General features: G+C 30.9%; 1 protein-coding gene across 2 annotated transcripts; it reads right to left on the reverse strand.

The window, feature by feature from the left end:
- Nucleotides 1-2,595: 2,595 nt before the first annotated feature.
- On the reverse strand, nt 2,596-18,969 carry LOC134680940 (putative oxidoreductase YteT). Of its 2 annotated transcripts, none has more exons than XM_063540263.1 (11): nt 18,762-18,969; nt 17,754-17,838; nt 15,250-15,323; nt 14,497-14,556; nt 13,633-13,797; nt 12,792-12,977; nt 10,211-10,309; nt 9,461-9,691; nt 7,482-7,548; nt 4,214-4,308; nt 2,596-2,974 (listed from the first exon to the last, which is right to left on the reverse strand). In XM_063540263.1, exons 1-11 carry the CDS (start codon nt 18,885-18,887, stop codon nt 2,843-2,845), a joined length of 1,320 nt encoding a protein of 439 aa, XP_063396333.1. In that variant the 5' UTR covers nt 18,888-18,969; the 3' UTR covers nt 2,596-2,842. The 2 variants fall into 2 exon arrangements, with proteins under 2 accessions (XP_063396333.1, XP_063396328.1); XM_063540258.1 differs by lacking the exon at nt 12,792-12,977 and adding an exon at nt 13,016-13,204 and having other exon boundaries at nt 18,762-18,966.
- Between the last annotated feature and the right edge of the window lie 395 nt (nt 18,970-19,364).

Raw genomic sequence — 19,364 nt, forward strand, 5'->3', positions numbered from 1 at the left:
TACAAACACATCACCATCACCAAAACACAATTTTGTCATGAATCCATCTGCGTCCTTTGTTTAATATTCACATTGACCAAGGTGAGCAACACAGGCTCTTTAGAGCCTCTAGTTATCAAATTGGGAAATTTATAATAAACCATGAATTTGACTTGATCTTCAATTTGCAGACCCCCTTTCTAGAGGTAAACCCTCGTTTGAAATAAGACTCCTTATTGTCAGTGATGATACATAATTAGACCATTAAATCTGCACATAGTCATTTTAGGTATAAAAAATGTTTAAATGAGTTTTTTTTCTTTTGTATTTATGCACAATTACTACTGAGACTGCACTGTTTGGGAAAAAAAGTTGTCTTTTTGGGAATAATTTAAGCCTTTTTATTTCAAATTGGGATTCTTTTCCAGGGGAAAAAAAATTATTCTCCAGTAATTAAAGGCAAACAAAATCATTGGAGGGCATCAAAACAATGTCATTGAGCCTCAAATTTGTCATTAACTGCATGATCTCAAAGAATGATAGCCATAATAGATTTTATTTAAAAATTCATATGTATTAAATGTTGCACTATAACAAGATAACAAATAAATTAATATTTAAATAAATGATTATTTTTTAAAATATCAACAAATTAACAATTAACAACTTGCAACATTATTTATAACAAAACAAAACAAAATAAATGTTATAATGTTACATATCTCAGACTACAATTTTCAATATTCTTTTATAGTAAATAATTTCCAAGTGCTATAAATTATTCAGCGTAATAATTTTCCTTATTATAAATGAGGTCAAATTATTGTAAATGACAATCTAAAAAGTAGTATTTCACCATCTTGGATCACAATTTTTTGCAAATAGGACAGCTAATTTGCTTCATAGGGGAGATAACTCATATGATCAATTTTATGTTGGAATGTATTCAAAACAAAGGACAGTGACCCTCTTTTTTTCTATTCTCAGAGCATTTTTAGTAAAAAGCAATAATAACCTTATATTTTGACTTTGAAATTTTCAAAATGGCTGCCATTGCCATGGAAACGGCAAAAATGTCAATTTCTAAAATATTATCTAACTAGCTGTACTGAAAATTTACAGAAAGATGTATAGCCATACACGTATGTGCATTCACTATTAAACAATTTTTGAAATGGCTGCCACTTAGTGGCAATGGGAGAAGGGTGACATCCGCTAATGCTTGCAATGACAAATTTAGTAATTCTTATTTTTATAATCCTTATAAATGTGTCAATTTTTCACAAACTTCAGTAAAAAAGGTCAATTCACTTTTTACAAACTGAAATTACAGCCAATTAATGTACTCAGTTGTAAAATCCCATCATATTTAATTTGCAAAACTAAAGATTACATGCTATTTACTTGGACATATTGGCTAATGCTAGGTCAATGTTTGAAATAAATATATATATATCAAAAACATTTAAAGTAAAAATATCACAACAGAAACTTTTAAAGAAGATTAACCTGTAACAAAATGATAACATTTTGCATTATTTACCAAATTTTCTATGGTTTATTGATGGCCTGAAACAGACCTGATATAGCAAGTCTGTACTAAATGGCTACTAGCCAGTGTTTTTATATCTATAAATAATTCCCTCAACAAAGAAAATTAAGAAGAGTTTTTAAGTTAAATATATTTGTTAAAACTTTTAATTTTTTTCATGTCAAATGATAAAAAATTTAAATAATATAAAGGTAGACCTTGAATTTTAAAACAATGTATTACACAGATGCCCCACTCGCACTATCATTTTCTGTGTTTACTGGACCATAAAATTGAGGTTAAAACTCTAATTTGGCATTTAAATTAGGCAGAACATATCACAGGGAACATGTATACTAAGTTTCAAGTTGATTGAAAAAACATCAAAAACTACCTTGACCAAAAATTTTAACCTGAAATTTGCACTATCATTTTCTATGTTCAGTGAACCGTGAAATTGGGGTCAAAAACTAATTTGGCATTTAAATTAGAAAGATCATATCATAGGGCATATGTGTACAGGGTTTCAAGTTGATTGGACTTCAACTTCATCAAAAACTACCTTGACCAAAAACTTTAACCTGAAGGGGGACAAACGGATGGAAGGACAGATGGATGGAAGGACAGACAGACAGATGGACGAAAGAACAAACGGACGCACAAACCAGAAAGAACACATAATGCCCCTCTACTATCCTAGGTGGGACATAAAAAAACACCTCTAAATAAGTACAAATGTATCTTGTAATGAAAGAATTATTTTTATAAACAAGCTTGAGCTTTTCCGTTATCAGTTTGTCAAATTAATAAATATTAGTGAATATATGTGGTATGAGTGCCAATGAGACAACTCTCCATTCTAGTCACAATGTATAAAAGTTAACAATTATAGAACAAAGTTCAGTATTCAACACAGAGCCTTAGCTCACAATAAAAAGCAAGCTATAAAGGGCTCCAAAAAACCCAGTGTAAAACAATTCAAAAATGAAAACAATGGTCTAATCTATATAAAAATGAGAAATTAAAAAAAAAAAAACGCTTCTTAATCACACTTACAAATAATTGACCCTGAACAACAGGCTAAGTCTAGTGCTGTTTGTTTTAATTAGTAGTTTTAAAGTAAAATGATTCAGATTGTATGAAAAAAATCATATCATTCATATATAAATTGTACATGTACATACACTTCTTCAAAAATAAAACAAATGAGTGAAACTCAATAAAGTTCATAACTGCAAGTTGATGAAAATCACAATTGTGGCAATTGATTTGATATGATTATATGGTGTATTTGATGTGTATTTTTAAATGAAAAGTTATAACATAGAGACATCAAGTAAATGTTCCATCTTGGGACATGGATACTACTTTGTTTTCTTTTCTAGCTTTTTCAGCAGCAAACACCAACATATGGCTGTATAAAGTCTCATCTGGTCCCGTCCGGATTTTTTCTGGATCATTTTGCTGTAAAAAAAGAAATCACTTAGACACATATAGTTTATCTCAGCCATTTTAAAAGTCATGATGTTGTCAGTTGTTTTCCTACTTCAAACTTTATCTTTGTCAAAAGGGAGTGAAGTCGCAGTGATGGCAAATCTTTAATAGTACATGTATCTATTAACTAGATGTGTCAAAACGACACGAATGGCCCCATTCCAAAAATTTGTAAAATCTGCAATTTCAACAACACATGTGGACACAAACAAGATTGTAATCTCACATATACTTAATCTGCTCAAAATCTTAAGGCATTAAAAAAAAACATATAACCGAGATTTTCAACAATATATCAAAGTCCAAAGCCCGTAATCTCTACAAAAATTAGTGAAGTGGAAAGAAACTCAAATTTAATCTGTAACTCATCATGGTTAACTCACATTTCAAAAATCAGTCAAATATGTGAAAGCGTTTAGAAAAAAGTCTTTATAACTGTGATTTTCAACAATTTATCAAAGTCCAAAGCCTGTAATTTCGACAAAAACAAATGAAGCAGAACAAAGTTCAAACTTGATCTGTCACTCATCTTATTAAACAAACTCACATACCAAAAATCAGTCCAACATATAAAGAGTTCAGAAAAAAAAACTGTATAATGGTTTGTTGCGGAATGACGGAATGATGGAGTTACAGAAATTTGGACAAGGGTAAAACTATATGTCACTGACAACTTTGTTGCAGGGCCATACAAATTAATTCAAAATTAGGAGCCAAATATTTATTAATGGTATTGACACCTGTATTGTTCAAGGGGGTATCCTTACCTTTAATTGTCTTTTGTTTTGTGGTAATGGGTTGCTGTCTCAGTTAATATATATCCCACAGTCTTTTTTATCCATAGTTTTTATATAGATGAAAGGCTTTATATAACACAACATTATGTAAATAAGTGAAAAACGTGTTCTTGAGACACTGATGATGCCCCTGCATTCATACAAAATTATAAAGGCACATAACTCAAGAAGTTACAAAAACCAAATTTGTACTAGATCAGACTTTTGTGGAAATATAAGCTTTGTGTTTAAGTTTAAAAACATTTCAAATTGATTGAGTCAAACTAAAGTAAGAGAATTGAATCCTATTTAGGGATGGAGGGACAGAAAGACCAAGGTAAAACTTAATACCAACTAAACCTAAAACACAAAAGTAAACTGTATATAAGGGCTCAATAAATGCTGGCCTAAATTATACTGCATGTATACTTACAACAACAGCTTCAACAAAACTGTCCATGCAGTAAAAATCAGCACCACCATGTCCTGATAAACCCTTCATCATTTTTGCTGTTGTATCAATTCTATCTGAAATACATATAATAATTATATAAATAAGTATAAGGTATCATAATTGACTTGATGTCCCACCTGGGATGGAGAGGACAGGTATGTATAGAAAGTACAATGTGTTATGAATTATCAAAAAAATAAAATAGCTGAGTGTTGTAGATAGATAATCTTATTTGATTAAGATTATCTATCTACCCAAGATTGATACAATTTAAATGGTCAAACAGCACTTAATAAAAGATTTTGTATACTGTTTGATCTTTATACCAAACACCATTTTTTCTTCAACTATCAATTAAGGTAACACGATACCGAATGGCATATCTCCTGTTTTCAAAACTTTTTGGCACACGTGTTCTTTGAATCAAGTTACATCGGAATATGTAATAAAACATGGGGGTCACCATTTTTGTTTTCTTGGTATTTTCATAAGAAGACGTCAATTTTGACGACAGATTTACTTAGGTATAAAGGGGAAATGCCTATTTTTCGGCTTGCTTATTTAGATTTTCCAATGAATGGCTATGTTCTTATGTACGGAGAAAAACAAAAAACTAACATAATATCCAGGATTGCATTCTGAATCCATACACGTATAGAAACTTATATGTCACCATCCTTGTTTTTGAGATAAATGGCTTCAAAGTTGACTGATACCCATAAAATTTGGCCGAAAACGTGTGACGTTATTGAATACAGAATGTAACGTTATTCCTACTCAGAGAAATGGAAACCAAAATATGTGTCGGAATCTGAATGGTTTTTTATTTTATTTTCATTTCCTCTGTCGGGTGTAGTAAATTTCCTAGTAATGCAATATGAAATATTTCGTCCTGCACATGGAAATTTCGCTCAAATGAATTAACATTAATTTTGTCTAATTTTCACACCAAACGAGCATATTGTAATTCAGTGGTTGTTGTTTGTTACTGTGTTACATGTTTGTTTTTCGTTCATTGTTTTATATAAATAAGGCCGTTAGTTTTCTCGTTTAAATTGTTTTACATTGTCATTTCGTAGCCTGTTATAGCTGACTATGCGGTATAGGCTTTTCTTTTTATTAAAGGCCGTATGGTGAACTATAGTTGTTAATTTCTGTGTCATTTAGGTCTCTTGTGGAGTGTTGTCTCATTGGCAGTCATACCACATCTTCTTTTTTTTTTTATATATACTTGAAATTTGCTTGAACTGGTTGGTTCAACGTGAATCTTATGATAATAGTTCATGAATAAATCACCAGAAAGATAAAAGATCTTAATTCTAAAATTTGATTAAAATCATGAAAAATACCTTCAAATTTTTATAAAGTTCACAATTGGTAGGTTATGTAATAGAGGCGTTCCGGGATTATGGTAGAGTAAATTTGGAATGACACTGGAAAATGAGGGTATATTGGATAGGGACAGAAATTTTATCTTGCAACAGGCCACCTACCGACCCCTTAAATAGTTGTTGCAAAGGTTTTTGATTTTTAAAGAGCATAACACTCTCTTTTTTTTCGAGGCATCGGATTTAATGTCCCCATTCTGACCGGATGTGGCTGCAAACTTGATACATCCCGCACAGTCAGATAGACTTCTCACTTTCGAAGCAGTTTACTGCCGGTCCGAAGAAGACCAAGTGATTAGTTCTATTCCCTAGTCACCCTTGTGGTGTAATTCGTAGAATAAAAAAAATATATAAAAATTATGTAATTGTCAGAAATATAAAAATGTATTTGTTCTCACTACAAAACAAGTCTCTTTCTGTCGTTTGAATAAAAAGTTAGTCAGTTGTTTGCTTGTAAATTTCGAGAGAAAAAAATTGTAACGGAACCAGTTTGACAAGAGCCAGTCCTGACTATCAACTTGCGTTTATAGACGCAAGTGGATACATGGGGCTGTCTTTAATCAGACTTTAACTGGACCTGAATTGTTTTAAATTTTATTTTTGCCGAATCAAGTTCTCATGTATTTCTCAGTCCACGTTAACTTCCTCAGACCTCATTCTGAATGTGCTGTCTGTCCCGTGTAGATTTGGTTTACAAAATTACAAAACTAGTACTTTATTTTATAAATGTTTCAGAAACTATATCGGATTCACTCTCTACAGACCAATGAATTTCAGAGACTGTTTACACTTGGAACACAGGGAATGTTTTTTGGCAAAATAACAAAGTTCGGCAAAATAACAAAGTTAAACCACTCTTTTACATTCCATACTAACAAACTCTTTTCTTTATGAGTTTCAAAGTCTGATTGTACAATGTATTATTCTTTTTCGCCTAATTTCTTTCAAATTCTCATCCAGATAACCTTTTCCCATTTTGCTCCAGCGTTTTTTTTAAAGACCATTTTAACACGAATTAATAGTTGTACAATTCCTGTTTTATTACGCATCATCCTAAGTTTCTATAGATTAGATTTCTACGAAAATTTCATGGGGATACGGCGTGCATCATGAATAAGTATGTATTGCAAATATAAACCAAGAATAAAATTAAGTGACAAAACTCAATCTTTTATGCATAAGAACATATATAGATAAATCGTGCAGATGCTTAAATATTAAAGACACAGCCGGATATTTAAAAGTAAAGTAATACATTTTTAAAGGTTAACAGTGAGCAGAAGAATTGTGGGACAACGATAAAGCATTCTATGTCAAATAAGTTAACCGTTCCATATTGCATCAAAACTCTCGGCACTCTGCATCTAGAAAAAGTTTCCGTTAAAATGTCACATAGTTACCAAAATTTTGTTTTTTAATTTAAAATCACCTTGTGATTGCAGAACCTGCTACATTGGCTTGTATACATACATCATGTGTGAACGTTATTCGATAACGTCAGGAACGATAACTCGTGGCGTAACGTCATTTGGTATTGTGTTACCTTAACAAAAGTTGAAAGGTTATGACTGTTTTGGAATAATGTAAGGGTAAACACTTTTTATATTCTCTTTTAAAAAGCTGATAGTGATCTTTAAGCTTTAAGGGATTTGTGTTGTTTATTCTTTAGTTTTCTATGTTGTGTCATGTGTACTATTGTTTGTCTTTTTCCTTTTTAGCTATGGCGTTGTCAGTTTGTTTTAGATTTATGAGTTTGACAGTAACTTTGGTATCTTTCGTTCCTCTTTTAAGAAAATACCAGATCTTATTTCCTCTGAATTTGAAAATGCTTGAGTAATTTGACTGTAGAAGTTACCTACCATGATCTCCCCTAGTAAAATCATATAAAACAAGTGAGTGCCCTGCTCCGTGGCATTGTAATTCTCCCTGTAAATACAAATGAATTTCAGTTTAAGCATTTCATCTGTTTATCATTTAGTTTTACCATGGTTGTGATTTTTTATTATAAATTCAAAGTCAATAGGATTTATAACACAACAAATTTAATATGAAATGAAATAAGTTTTACTGTATATTCTCCTTTGATATTCAGTAATAATAGTGTATGTAGCAGTGATACTTGGTGAAATTCTGTATATTAAGTATTTTGATGAAACAGCAAAGAGTGCAATAAAGAATTTACATATGTTAAGGAAGTTCGCTCCTCTTATTTTTGAATTTTTGCCGGAATTTGGGAATCTTCTGATTTTATCCATGTAGTACCATTTAATTTATTTTACTACTTAAACCCCTACATTTCTTTTCATAATTTTATTACATATGGTTTGTAATGTTATCTTTAAAAATCTTATAAAATCCATGGGTTTTTTTTCCATTGCTATTGAAAGAAAAAAGGCACCAATGTTAAGTTTACAAAAAAAAACTAGAGAGACTTATTTCCTCCAAACTTTTCAATGCCTTACATCTCAAAAACAAGCCCTTAGATCCTTCTTCTGCTTTTAAAGTGTCTTTATTTTTACATTATCAATTAATAACAGTCTTTTAAAAGCTTGCTATTTCGAAAAAGAAACATCCTTAGAAAAGAAAAAAGAAAAAAAAGATAGTTTTATGTAAAATGATTATATGATTTGCCTACCTTACAAACTTTTGAATGCTACATTTGTTAAATGTCTTTACTTAGTTTACATTTTAGTGACCATATTGCTTGAACTAATTATGTTGCATATGTAAACGTTATATATTTGTACATGAATGGAATCCTGGGGTTTCACAAAAGGTAAAATTATAATAGCTGAGAAGCAATCAATACAAATTTTCAAGATATTGGTTTGATAGAGCAGGGGTTTAACCCCACAACCTGCTTGCATCTCAGGTTAAAACCCTACCGTGAGACCATCATAAATGTATATCATATACCAAAGAAAGTACTTCCAATGGATTTTACAAGGCAAATAATATCACATGAATTACAAATATAGCTAATCTTTTTCGAAATAGCAAGCTTTTTAACCTGAGATGCAAGCAGGTTGTGGGGTTAAACCCCTGCTCTATCAAACCAATATCTTGAAAATTTGTATTGATTGCTTCTCAGCTATAATAATTTTACCTTTCGTGAAACCCCAGGATTCCATTCATGTACAAATATATAACTTTTACATATGCAACATAATTAGTTCAAGCAACATGGTCACTAAAATGTCAACCAAGTAAAGACATTTAACAAATAAGTAGCATTCAAAAGTTTGTCAGGTAGGCAAATCATATAATCATTTTACATAAAACTATCTTTTTTTTTCTTTTCTTTTTTTCTAAGGATGATAATGAATTCACCTCACAATATATTGCAGTATATTTCTAACCATTTGACAAACAAAGTGAATAGTAATCTTATAATTATTCTTTGAATATACTTGTACAATACAAATTTAAATTCTTCCTTATATTTATATATTACATTTTTATGAATATAAAAACAAAATTTTGTGTACTGTAAATTCAGAAATTATTGCGTGCATTTATTATTGCGATTTTGTCATTTTAGACTTAAATGCGATTTTCACATTTTAGACTTAAATGCGATTTTAATTTTTACGATTTTGAGAAAAATCCTGTTAAATTCATATCAAATATTTCAAAATGCGAATTTAAATTATTGCGTTTACAACTCAGTCGCATTTTTCGCAATAATAAAAACCTCGCATTAATTTCTGAATTTACAGTATATATCTGTTAAAAATCTGTGTAATCAGTAAAAATCTAGTATATTAACCAAGCGAAGGTGACCTCTGGCTGTAATCTATTTTAAACTTCCATATTTTCATAGGAATTATATATTCACCTTAGTTCCAAAAACAGTAACTTTTCTGTCACATGTAGCTTCTGTAAATGCAATCATTGTCATATTTGCCGTAGCACCATTTTTAAATTGCATGTTAACCACTTGATTGGACATAACATCATTATCACAGTCATAAACACATTTCCCATAAGGTCCAGTCTTCAATTGTTCTGTTATATTTTCTATATCTGGAGATGAATGCAAAATGGACAAAGGCCAACCTTTGTGTCCCTGAAAATAGATTTTCAGCATTCCATCACTATTAACATGTATTAAATTAATGGTATTCTCTGCTTCCATTTTTGTATATATGCACATCCATGGGAATATTCTTTTTTAACTTCTATCCACAATCAATATGTTAATTAAACGTACAGCTATAAATTCAGAATATGTTTAAAATCAAAAGGTTTTAATAATTTCACCAATTTCACCAATTTTGTAAAGTTTTATAAACAAACCTATGGATGCATAAATTAATGCACAACATGAAAAAAAACTACTTTTTTCATATGTGTTATTTGTGAAAATTGCCAGCAATATGATGATTCAGGTTCAAACTCCTGTGTGACCGTTAAAATTTTCAAACTGTTTAACTGAATTTTTTATTTTGAAATTAAGTTTATGAAGTTGTCACTTAATAAAATAAGAAGAAAAAAACTTTTACAAAACAATTTTCAACCTGTTTTACCAGACTGAGTATTCAATACAACAATGCACCTGTATGATAGCACCAAACATAATACTCACATAAGCTATTTTTTCAAGGTAAACTTTTTTAGCAGAATATGGACAAACACGCTCTATGGCTGATGGACAATCTAAACACCTAGATGCAGCTCCCTTTGGCTTCATCAGAAAACAGATGACATTATTTAAAATAAAATTGATACATTTATATGCAAAAATTATACAAAACTATTTTTTTTCTGACAATGCGTGATTTTAATGGATTCATGAGATTTATTGTTTTGTTAATGGTATTTTAATGGTTTGGTCTGTAGTAGTGTATGAAATTCAAGATACTAAATTTGAAATACTTCCAATTTATGAATTCAGCAATTTTACTACAGATAATAAATAAATAAACAAAGAAAAATAAATGTGGAATTTGTCCATGGGACAAAGATGGATGCCCCCATTGCATATATTATAAAGTCACATAACTGAAGAACAGTACAAGTGATACAACCCAAACTTTTAATCGATCTGCTATTTGTGGTAATAAGTACCGTATTGTGTATACAAACATAAGTCTCATAACATTTGATTGGTTGAGGCTTGCTTTAGTTAAAGAACAGAACCAGAAAATTCAGCAATTTTCCAATTTGTAAACAGACGTACATGTAACTCTAGAACAGCCAAATTGACACAACCAAAATTCAAGCTTGATCTGTGTTTTGTGGTTTTAAACATTGTGTACAAGTTTCATAATATTTGGTTGAGGCAAACTAAAGATAAAAGAACCGAAACAAAAAAATCAGCAATTTTTATGTTTATAAACTGAAGAACTGTAAATGTGATGCCACCAAATTTCCACCTAGATCTGTATTATGTGGTAATAAGCATTGTATGTAAGTTTCATAACATTTCCCTGAGGCAAACTAAAGTAGGAGAATGAAAATGAAAAATTTAGCAATTTTTATGATTATAAAGAGGTATTTGACTCAAGAACTGTATAAGTCACACAACATAATTTCAAATATGATCTGCATTATGTGGTAATAAGCATTGTGTATAAGTTTAATAACATTTTGTTGTAGCAAACTAAAGTTAAAGAATAAAAACAAACAATTCAGCAATTTTTTCAAAATATAAAGTGACATACCTCTAGAAAGATTATAGTGAAACCACCAAAATTCAACTTGATCTGTGTTTGTAATTATAAGCATTGTGTATAAGTTTCATAACATTTGGTTGAGGCCAAAAAAGTTAAAGAACAGAAACCAACTTTGGGGCAAATAGACAGAGTGAAAAACTTTATGACCCCTCTGCTACGTTAAATTTAATGTTATGTCAGAACATCGACTTTGTTTTCAAAGAAATTCATTAATCATATCAAAATCATCAAAAATTTACTTCTTTGAAATATTGTCTTTCCATTCTTTAATTTGCCAAAAGATTGATTGTAACCTTGACCACAAGACCTCCTGATAGTACTTTGGCAATCACGCAGCACTTTTTCAAGGGAAAACATGTGATGAAAGAAAGGGTAAACAAAATAGGAAGTTAATTAGTGTTAATTGATTTTAAAACATAACATTTAATATGCCAAATCAATTATCAACTGTTAATTAATATGACAAAGTATTAAAAAATACAATAGAAACATATGGAAATTATATTAAAACTATTAACATGTCTCTATTGCATGTCTATCATCTCACTTATTTCCACCTGCTCCATGATTATGAGTTGATTGTTTATTAAGTTCGCATTTTGTAAAATTTACCAATAAAACACCATAAGATGGTGACAAGGAACTATCACCATCTAAAAATGGATAATGAACCATATATACTCACCTATTGGTTCAATTACTTTCTAACCATTGTAATTAGAAACTAGTTTCAATGACTTTTAGATTTAATGCAGCATGGTATAACATGTGTTGAGTTCATAATGTCTTAACATACTAGCTTCATACTATAAATGTATAAGCTTTATTTACTCATTTCATATGGTATTGTTTGCATAGGTGTTCAAAACATTTCAAATATAAATATAATATGTGATCATATATAGGTAATATTCATTTTGTTTTAACTATTGCCTAGAAAAATTCCAAACCACAAAAGCCAAAAAGCTGGGAGAATGGTTATATTCTCAGGTACAGGTCAACACTTAACTGCTGATAAAAGAGCAGGTATATGCAGATAAATATAAACAAATCTGTCATGCCACTTGAAACTTAAGATCATTTATAATTGCAAGATGCAGAAAACATGACTTGATTGTTAAAAATATATTTTATATATTCTATAAAGAAAAAAAAACAACTTCCAAGTCAGGAGCCTGTAATTCAGTGGTTGTCGTTTGTTTAAGTGTTACTTATTTGTTTTTCGTTCATTTTTTTACATAAAAAAGGCCATTAGTTTTCTCGTTTGAATTGTTTTACATTGTCTTATCGGGATATTTCATAGCTGACTATGAGGTATGGGCCTTGATCATTGTTGAAGGCCATACAGTTATCTATAGTTGTTAATGTTTGTGTCTGACATTATGGTCTTTTGTTGATAGTTGACTCATTGGCAATAATACCACATCTTCTTTTTTATATTCCCATGTGATTTGCACATTTTGTCAGAAGAAACCATGCAGGACAACTGACCTTATGTTCTTGTGAGAAATGACTCAGATTACCAAATGATGAAATTTTCTCACACGTATTCTTTCCCATCCAAAAGTTAATTAGGTCAAGGTCATGACAACATTTCTGCAGCAAGGAATTTGAACTTTCCATTTCATTGCTCCAATTTCCTCTGACAAACGAATGAGCAAAATGCCAGTGACCAACCTGAAAATTGTAAATTATGCTTAAATTTCTTTACAAACCTTGTTATCCTTTGAAAAATGGCTTAACTTGCCAAAAGATGAAATCTTTTCACATCTGTTTTTAGATCCCATCCAATAATTAATAAGATCAAGGTCATGACAACATTTAGCCAATAAAGAACTAGAACTGTCTGATTCTTTATGCCAATTTCCTCTGACATAGGAATGTGCAAAATGCCAATGTCCTACCTGAAAAGGTCAACAGTTTACAATGAGCAATGAAGCAGAGTAATACTCATTTAGTCAATGACTTTCTTTGATTACTTTATGTTAGGTTTAATTTACTCAGTCACTTTTTTTACTTCTTTTTTAGTTATATGATAAATCTTCTTGTAAAAATATCATTCTTTTTCTATACAAAATTCAATTATATACATTGGTATATTTTGAAATGAATGTGCTATAAAATTTTCAAAAAGGGAGATAATTAAGTTAAAAAATGGAAAATTTTGTTAAAATTAATTTCATTCACAAATTTATCTATGCTATCAAAGTATGTCAATAATATCAATTTTAATGCTTTGCAGTGAAAACGGGTACAGTATAATTTCCTGTGGTACAGATATTTGAACCATTCTTATTAAATGGAGATGTGATCCACCACTTTGTATACTTACAGGTTCTAAATGTTGTATATTAACAACATCTCCTATCCTACCACTGTCTATTATTTCTTTAATCTTCATGGCCCATGGACTGTATCTAAGTACATGACAAACTTGTAAAAGTACACCTTCACTTTTACATGTTTTGACTATTTCCCTGCATTCTTCTTCTGTTGGCTGAAATAAAAATTAGAATACTGATCATATTGAGTATTTTCGTAGTTGTCAATTTTTATGGATTGCTGAAAACTTGCAATTTTGTGGATATTTTATTTTCTGGTATTGCCAATCTTTCTTTGCAATGTCTATCTAAAATATGTTATTCTTTGAGCATTTAAATTAGTGGTTCACCTGTACCCATGAAACCCATGTAAATTGGTATCCATAGAATGATAACTATTCCACAGTATACTATTTTATATTAATCATACTTTTTTAACAAATTTGAAGAATGAAGGAGTTTCTATTGCTCATCAGATACCAATATTCACAGAGGGTACCAGTAGAGTACATTTGTATAAAATACGAAGATTGACAGTGAGACAAATTTCCATAAGAAATCAAAAGCGAAAGGTTAGCAACTATAGGTGACAGTACATCCTTCAACACAATAATTTTAAAAGGATGTCTGAGTCTACCAAATAAGATGTGTCACATGAGGTCTTTGAAGACCAAATTTGGTATCCATGAGTGAATCCACAGAAAAAATATTTCAGTGTGTCTTCTGTGCGTTATTTCTTCATATAACAAAGTTTATTTGTTTCTATAAATAATGATAAAGTTGAAAAGAAATAATTGTTAAATAATTTATCCCTGTTTATATTCAAATTTATCCATACATTCTGTATATCATTATATTTGATTGTTGTAACTTACTGCCATTGGTTTTTCCAACAAAATATGGTACTTCAGTTTAGCAAATGCAACTGCTGGATCCTGTAAAAGAAACATGTGCAGTGTTTATTTTGATGCTCTATATGTAGAAAAGAGGGATTTTTATTAGAGGATACTTAGGGCCCCCATCAGAATGGGACCCAAATGGATTAACCGATAATTATGTGTTATTTTATTCAAATATTAGTTTACACCCATTTAAGGCAACACTAATTTAACGTGAAATTGCTGCAGATTTTTAAGCTGAAATAATTACCATCCCCCTATCTTTATGTATGATTTTCTTCTTTGCACACCTTTAGTTAGTGATGAACATTCATGCCATATTTCATCATTCAGCTTCTAGGACTAAGTTTTCTTCATATGCACAGATGTGGTAAAGTTCAATTAAGTTTTTGACCTTGACCTTTAGTGTAGTTGTTTTCCCTAGTGTTGGACACACCTTTTCCAAGTGTTTAATGATCATGTCAAGTTTTATTTCAGAATTCCAAGGGGTTTTAAATTTAAGATTGAAAAAGAGTTTTCTACATATGCACTAACATACATGTAGGCCTAACAATATGCAGTAAATTCTATAGCAAATATCCGTAGTGACCATTTTCCACATGGGAAGATATATTCCTTTGAATGTTTGAAATGTTTTCTCTAATTTGGCAAGAGGGACAGATGTACAATTATAGCAGCTACTTCATATATTCACATATCAAATTTCTAAGAAGTAAGAATTGAAAGTACCTTATGAAGTTTATCCTGAGTACATACTATTACACAGTCTGCAATCTTCTCTTTCTGGGCTGCATCTTTCCAGTCTTAAACAAAAATAAAGTACATTCTACTTTTAAATGAAATTCAGCCATATCTTTAATATGCAAGCTAATAAGGTTACAGTATGGGGAAGACAGGCAGGGGCGGGTTCAGGTAAGGGCGTAATGGGCGAACCTTTAAAAAAAAAAAAAAAAAAAAAAAAAAAAAAAATATCTTTATAATCTGCTAGTATTGTATTGAATAATGGCAATTAATCATATTCATTTATTAAACACATACTCTTGATTTCTTTTTATACTGATTCCCCAATCTGATGGGTCATCATCAACCGTAAAATTTTGTTTCTCGGAGTCCGGCGTATTCGACTATGCGATTAGTATCCATTGTTGTTGATGTGATAAAGAATTCGCCAAAGATGTGGATGTCCCAAAAAAAACCGTCAAAAGACCTTAAAATCGTATCAAGGTGTCTTATATCTTAGATTACGCCATGAGAAATCCACGTAAAATGGTTCTAATGAATCCACTCTAGTAATTGAAAATGAGAGTCCGTCAGTATTTTTCTGTGTTCATTTTAGGTTTTGCGTCAAGGTACATGTATACTAGAAATATGTATATTTCCACATTAAAGCAATACTCAGAACGAAAGAACTTTATTCTTCAGTGTTTATTTGTCTTGTATCATGTGTGTCGTTCAACGAAACTCGAACTTAATAAAAAATAGAGGGATTACTTCATAATTCGATGATAAATTGTTGAAATTCAGGAGCTTCTGAGCTTCCCCATGGACCCTCAACCGTAATCACGCCTCTCGTTCATAAAATCCTGGCCTAGGAATTGAAATGTTAAGTAACTCCTTATACCCTTGGTTTGGAATTTCTCGTTATTGGTCTACTGCTGTTAAGATCCATCCAATCATTTTAATATACCATAGACAATTAATGGAGAGAACTCGGCATAAAAAATGTCACACCCTGACACTTTAACTATAAAATATACATGCTCCAAGTCAGGAACTGTTACATTAGTGCAATTCTCTATTATTTTATGTTTTTAAGCCAAAAAAAGGTCCAAAAATTTTTTCGTCTCGCTTCATTTCGCGAAATATTTTATTCTAAGCCGCCCCTTTCAAATATCCTGGACACACCCCTGACAGGTCACTTCAAACGGACACCTGGTTGACCAGTCTTTGCTGTACACGTAACTGTTGAATGCTGCATCAGTAAATCTTTTTTTCTATTCATTCTCTGATTTGACACAGTTGTTGACCATACCCTTGTCATCTTAAGATCTTACAAACTACCTCTTATAAGAGCATGTTTTATATATATCAAATAAGAAAATGATTTGATTACTAACAACAAACTTTATGTAAAACATCAATTTTTAGCAGTGAAAACTTTGATTTTCTGATACAATTAATGAATATTTTTTTTAACAATTCATTCCTTTAGATTACTTTCATAAACATTCATTTGTAATACAAAAACTTATAAAATTTTTTAAATCAATAATAAAGATTTACTTTCTACATTGGTTAGAGGTATAGGGGGAGGGTTGAGATCTCACAAACATGTTTAACCCTGCCGCATTTTTGCGCCTGTCCCAAGTCAGGAGCCTCTGTTAGTCTTGTATTATTTTAATTTTAGTTTCTTGTGTACAATTTGGAAATTAGTATGGCTTTCATTATCACTGAACTAGTATATATTTGTTTAGGGGCCAGCTGAAGGACGCCTCCGGGTGCGGGAATTTCTCGCTACATTGAAGACCTGTTGGTGACCTTCTGCTGTTGTTTTTTTATTTGGTCAGGTTGTTGTCTCTTTGACACATACCCCATTTCCATTCTCAATTTTATTTAAATAAAATATGATAAGTTAAAGATGCTAGTTATACATATGTCACTATATCAATGCATATAATAAGCCACATTCATGTACATGTAAAGGAATAGCAGGAGTTTTCAAAGATTGGGAAACACATCTGAAAGTTCAATAATCATGTGATGCTGTTAAATTTGGATGTCCACATTACACAAATAGTTCAAGGTAGGTTCAATTTTGACAATACGTACAATGTATATCTTTTAGTAGAGGTTATTTAATTGCTATATAATTTATTACAAATTATATTTGGCCGAAGGTTAGCTATATATAGACCCCAAATCACTTTGATACTCTACAGAACAAATACAATATTAGCCCTTTGTGAACCTTCTCCTTTAATAAACTAAATGTTGTCCAATGATTTTTGGTAGATTTCTAATATCCACAAATATCTTACACTTCATATACCATTTCTTTTTTTGTGAAGCAATTCAAAAATGAAAGATATTTAAAACTCTGTTAACTTTAATTGCTTTTCTTCACAAGGATGGCATTATTTTCTGAAGTACTCTAAGTCCGCATCTAATCTAATTTCCACATAAAAAATCACAAAATTTGCCTATGATCTTTTCAACCTTTTTTAAATGTATACCTTTGAATATATTTTCTGTAGGAATTTTGTATTTGTCAACAAATTTATTTCGAAAGTCATCCCTTGGTTCTGCCACACCTATCACCTAGAAAAGTAGATATGGAAAATAACATGTCAAATTGGTAATTCTACATCATTGAAAGGCAATAAGTACATGAAGTAATTCAGTTATCAAATACTCAGGTTTTTGAAAATGTAATTGAGCATTATTGTTAACATGGTTAATAAGATAAAATTTTTTCAAATTGTTTCTGAATGGATATGTGATTAAAATACATGAGTTCCAACAAAATTGAAAAAAAAAGTTTTTTTATTTAACCAATAGTTTTCAATAATGAGGGGGGATAGGAGGGGTCCTGATCCCGAAATCCAGGACTTTAAAACATGAAATCCCGAAATCCTGGGCTTAAAATTATGAAGTCAAGAGGTCCCGAAATTCAAAAAAAGGAATTCCCTGAACCCAAAAGGGTCAATCCCGAAATACAGAGCTTAAAAACACCCGATCCTGGAGTCCCGATAAAGGTCCTATCATTCCTCATTAATAAGAATAAAAGATGCAAGAGATGATCTAAGAGAAAACTTTAACCCTGCTGATAAGAATGGTGTGTTAGCCTCTATAAAGCTCTCTTCTTAATTCAAGTTGTTTATTCTGTCTTTATTTTAATACTCATAGTTCCATCTCTTAGTTATGTACATGATGTACATGTATGTACAATGTACCAACCACAGTAACATTTTAACAAGTTCGACACTAACTATGGCCGAAACAGACTGTTGGGCATTACAACCCTCCTGTAAGAACCAAGTATATGCTGATTGACCTTTAATGGTCAGCACACAGGCACTTGTCTCAGAAAAAATCCTTTATACAAAGTGTGGTTTTTTTCTGAGACAAGTGCCTGTGGATCAGCAGGGAAAACTCATTAATACACATGATGTATACATTAATTTATTTGTTTTATGGTTTCTTTGGATTTAATTGTAAATTATTCATTTTGAATACTGTACCTTGAATGGGTGCCGATCACATAAAGCATAACTAGCATAACCACTTCCCCTGCATCCTGCTCCAATAACAATAGCTGTCACTATCTTTGTTTTTTCTGGTGCTGAATGAGCAAAATGATGAGACATTGTTCCTAAAATTATACAACATGCCAACTTCAAAAGAGGGAATGGATTTCTTTGTTTATATCGAACAACACTTTATAATCACTTGAAACTCAGCTCCCCAACTCTTCTGTTTAATATTATTTGAATGAGAATATATATATTTTGTAATCAATTATTTGTATACAGACTGTTTCTTCTTTGTTTCAATTAATATTTCATCATGGCAGTGGCTAGCACAGATGTTATATGCAAAAGTGGTTTTTTTAATTGAACAATGATTGATCAGAAAAACTTCCAAATCTAATATAATTACCACTCATTTTTTTAAATTAGATTTGGTGAGAATCTGAATTTTGACTTATTTCAATCCTGATATTGGCATTTCAGTTGAGGTACAAATGTATGACATGTATGAATATCGGGATGATACCCTACACCAAATCGAAAAACTGTACAACTTTTTTAAAATCTCAACTCTTGGATCTCCCATACAGAAAA

Source organism: Mytilus trossulus, chromosome 1 (genome assembly GCF_036588685.1).
Source record: "Mytilus trossulus isolate FHL-02 chromosome 1, PNRI_Mtr1.1.1.hap1, whole genome shotgun sequence".
Classification (NCBI taxonomy): domain Eukaryota; kingdom Metazoa; phylum Mollusca; class Bivalvia; order Mytilida; family Mytilidae; genus Mytilus; species Mytilus trossulus.

Coding starts and splice junctions, on each gene's coding strand:
- LOC134680940 (XM_063540258.1), bottom strand. CDS start 18,887: ATGTCTCATCATTTTGCTCATTCAGCACCAGAAAAAACAAAGATAGTG. Junction 15,324..17,753: donor TACAGAAAATATATTCAAAG/GTATACATTTAA, acceptor TTTTTGTTTAAG/ACTGGAAAGATGCAGCCCAG. Junction 4,309..7,481: donor TTTTACTAGGGGAGATCATG/GTAGGTAACTTC, acceptor TATGTATTTCAG/ATAGAATTGATACAACAGCA.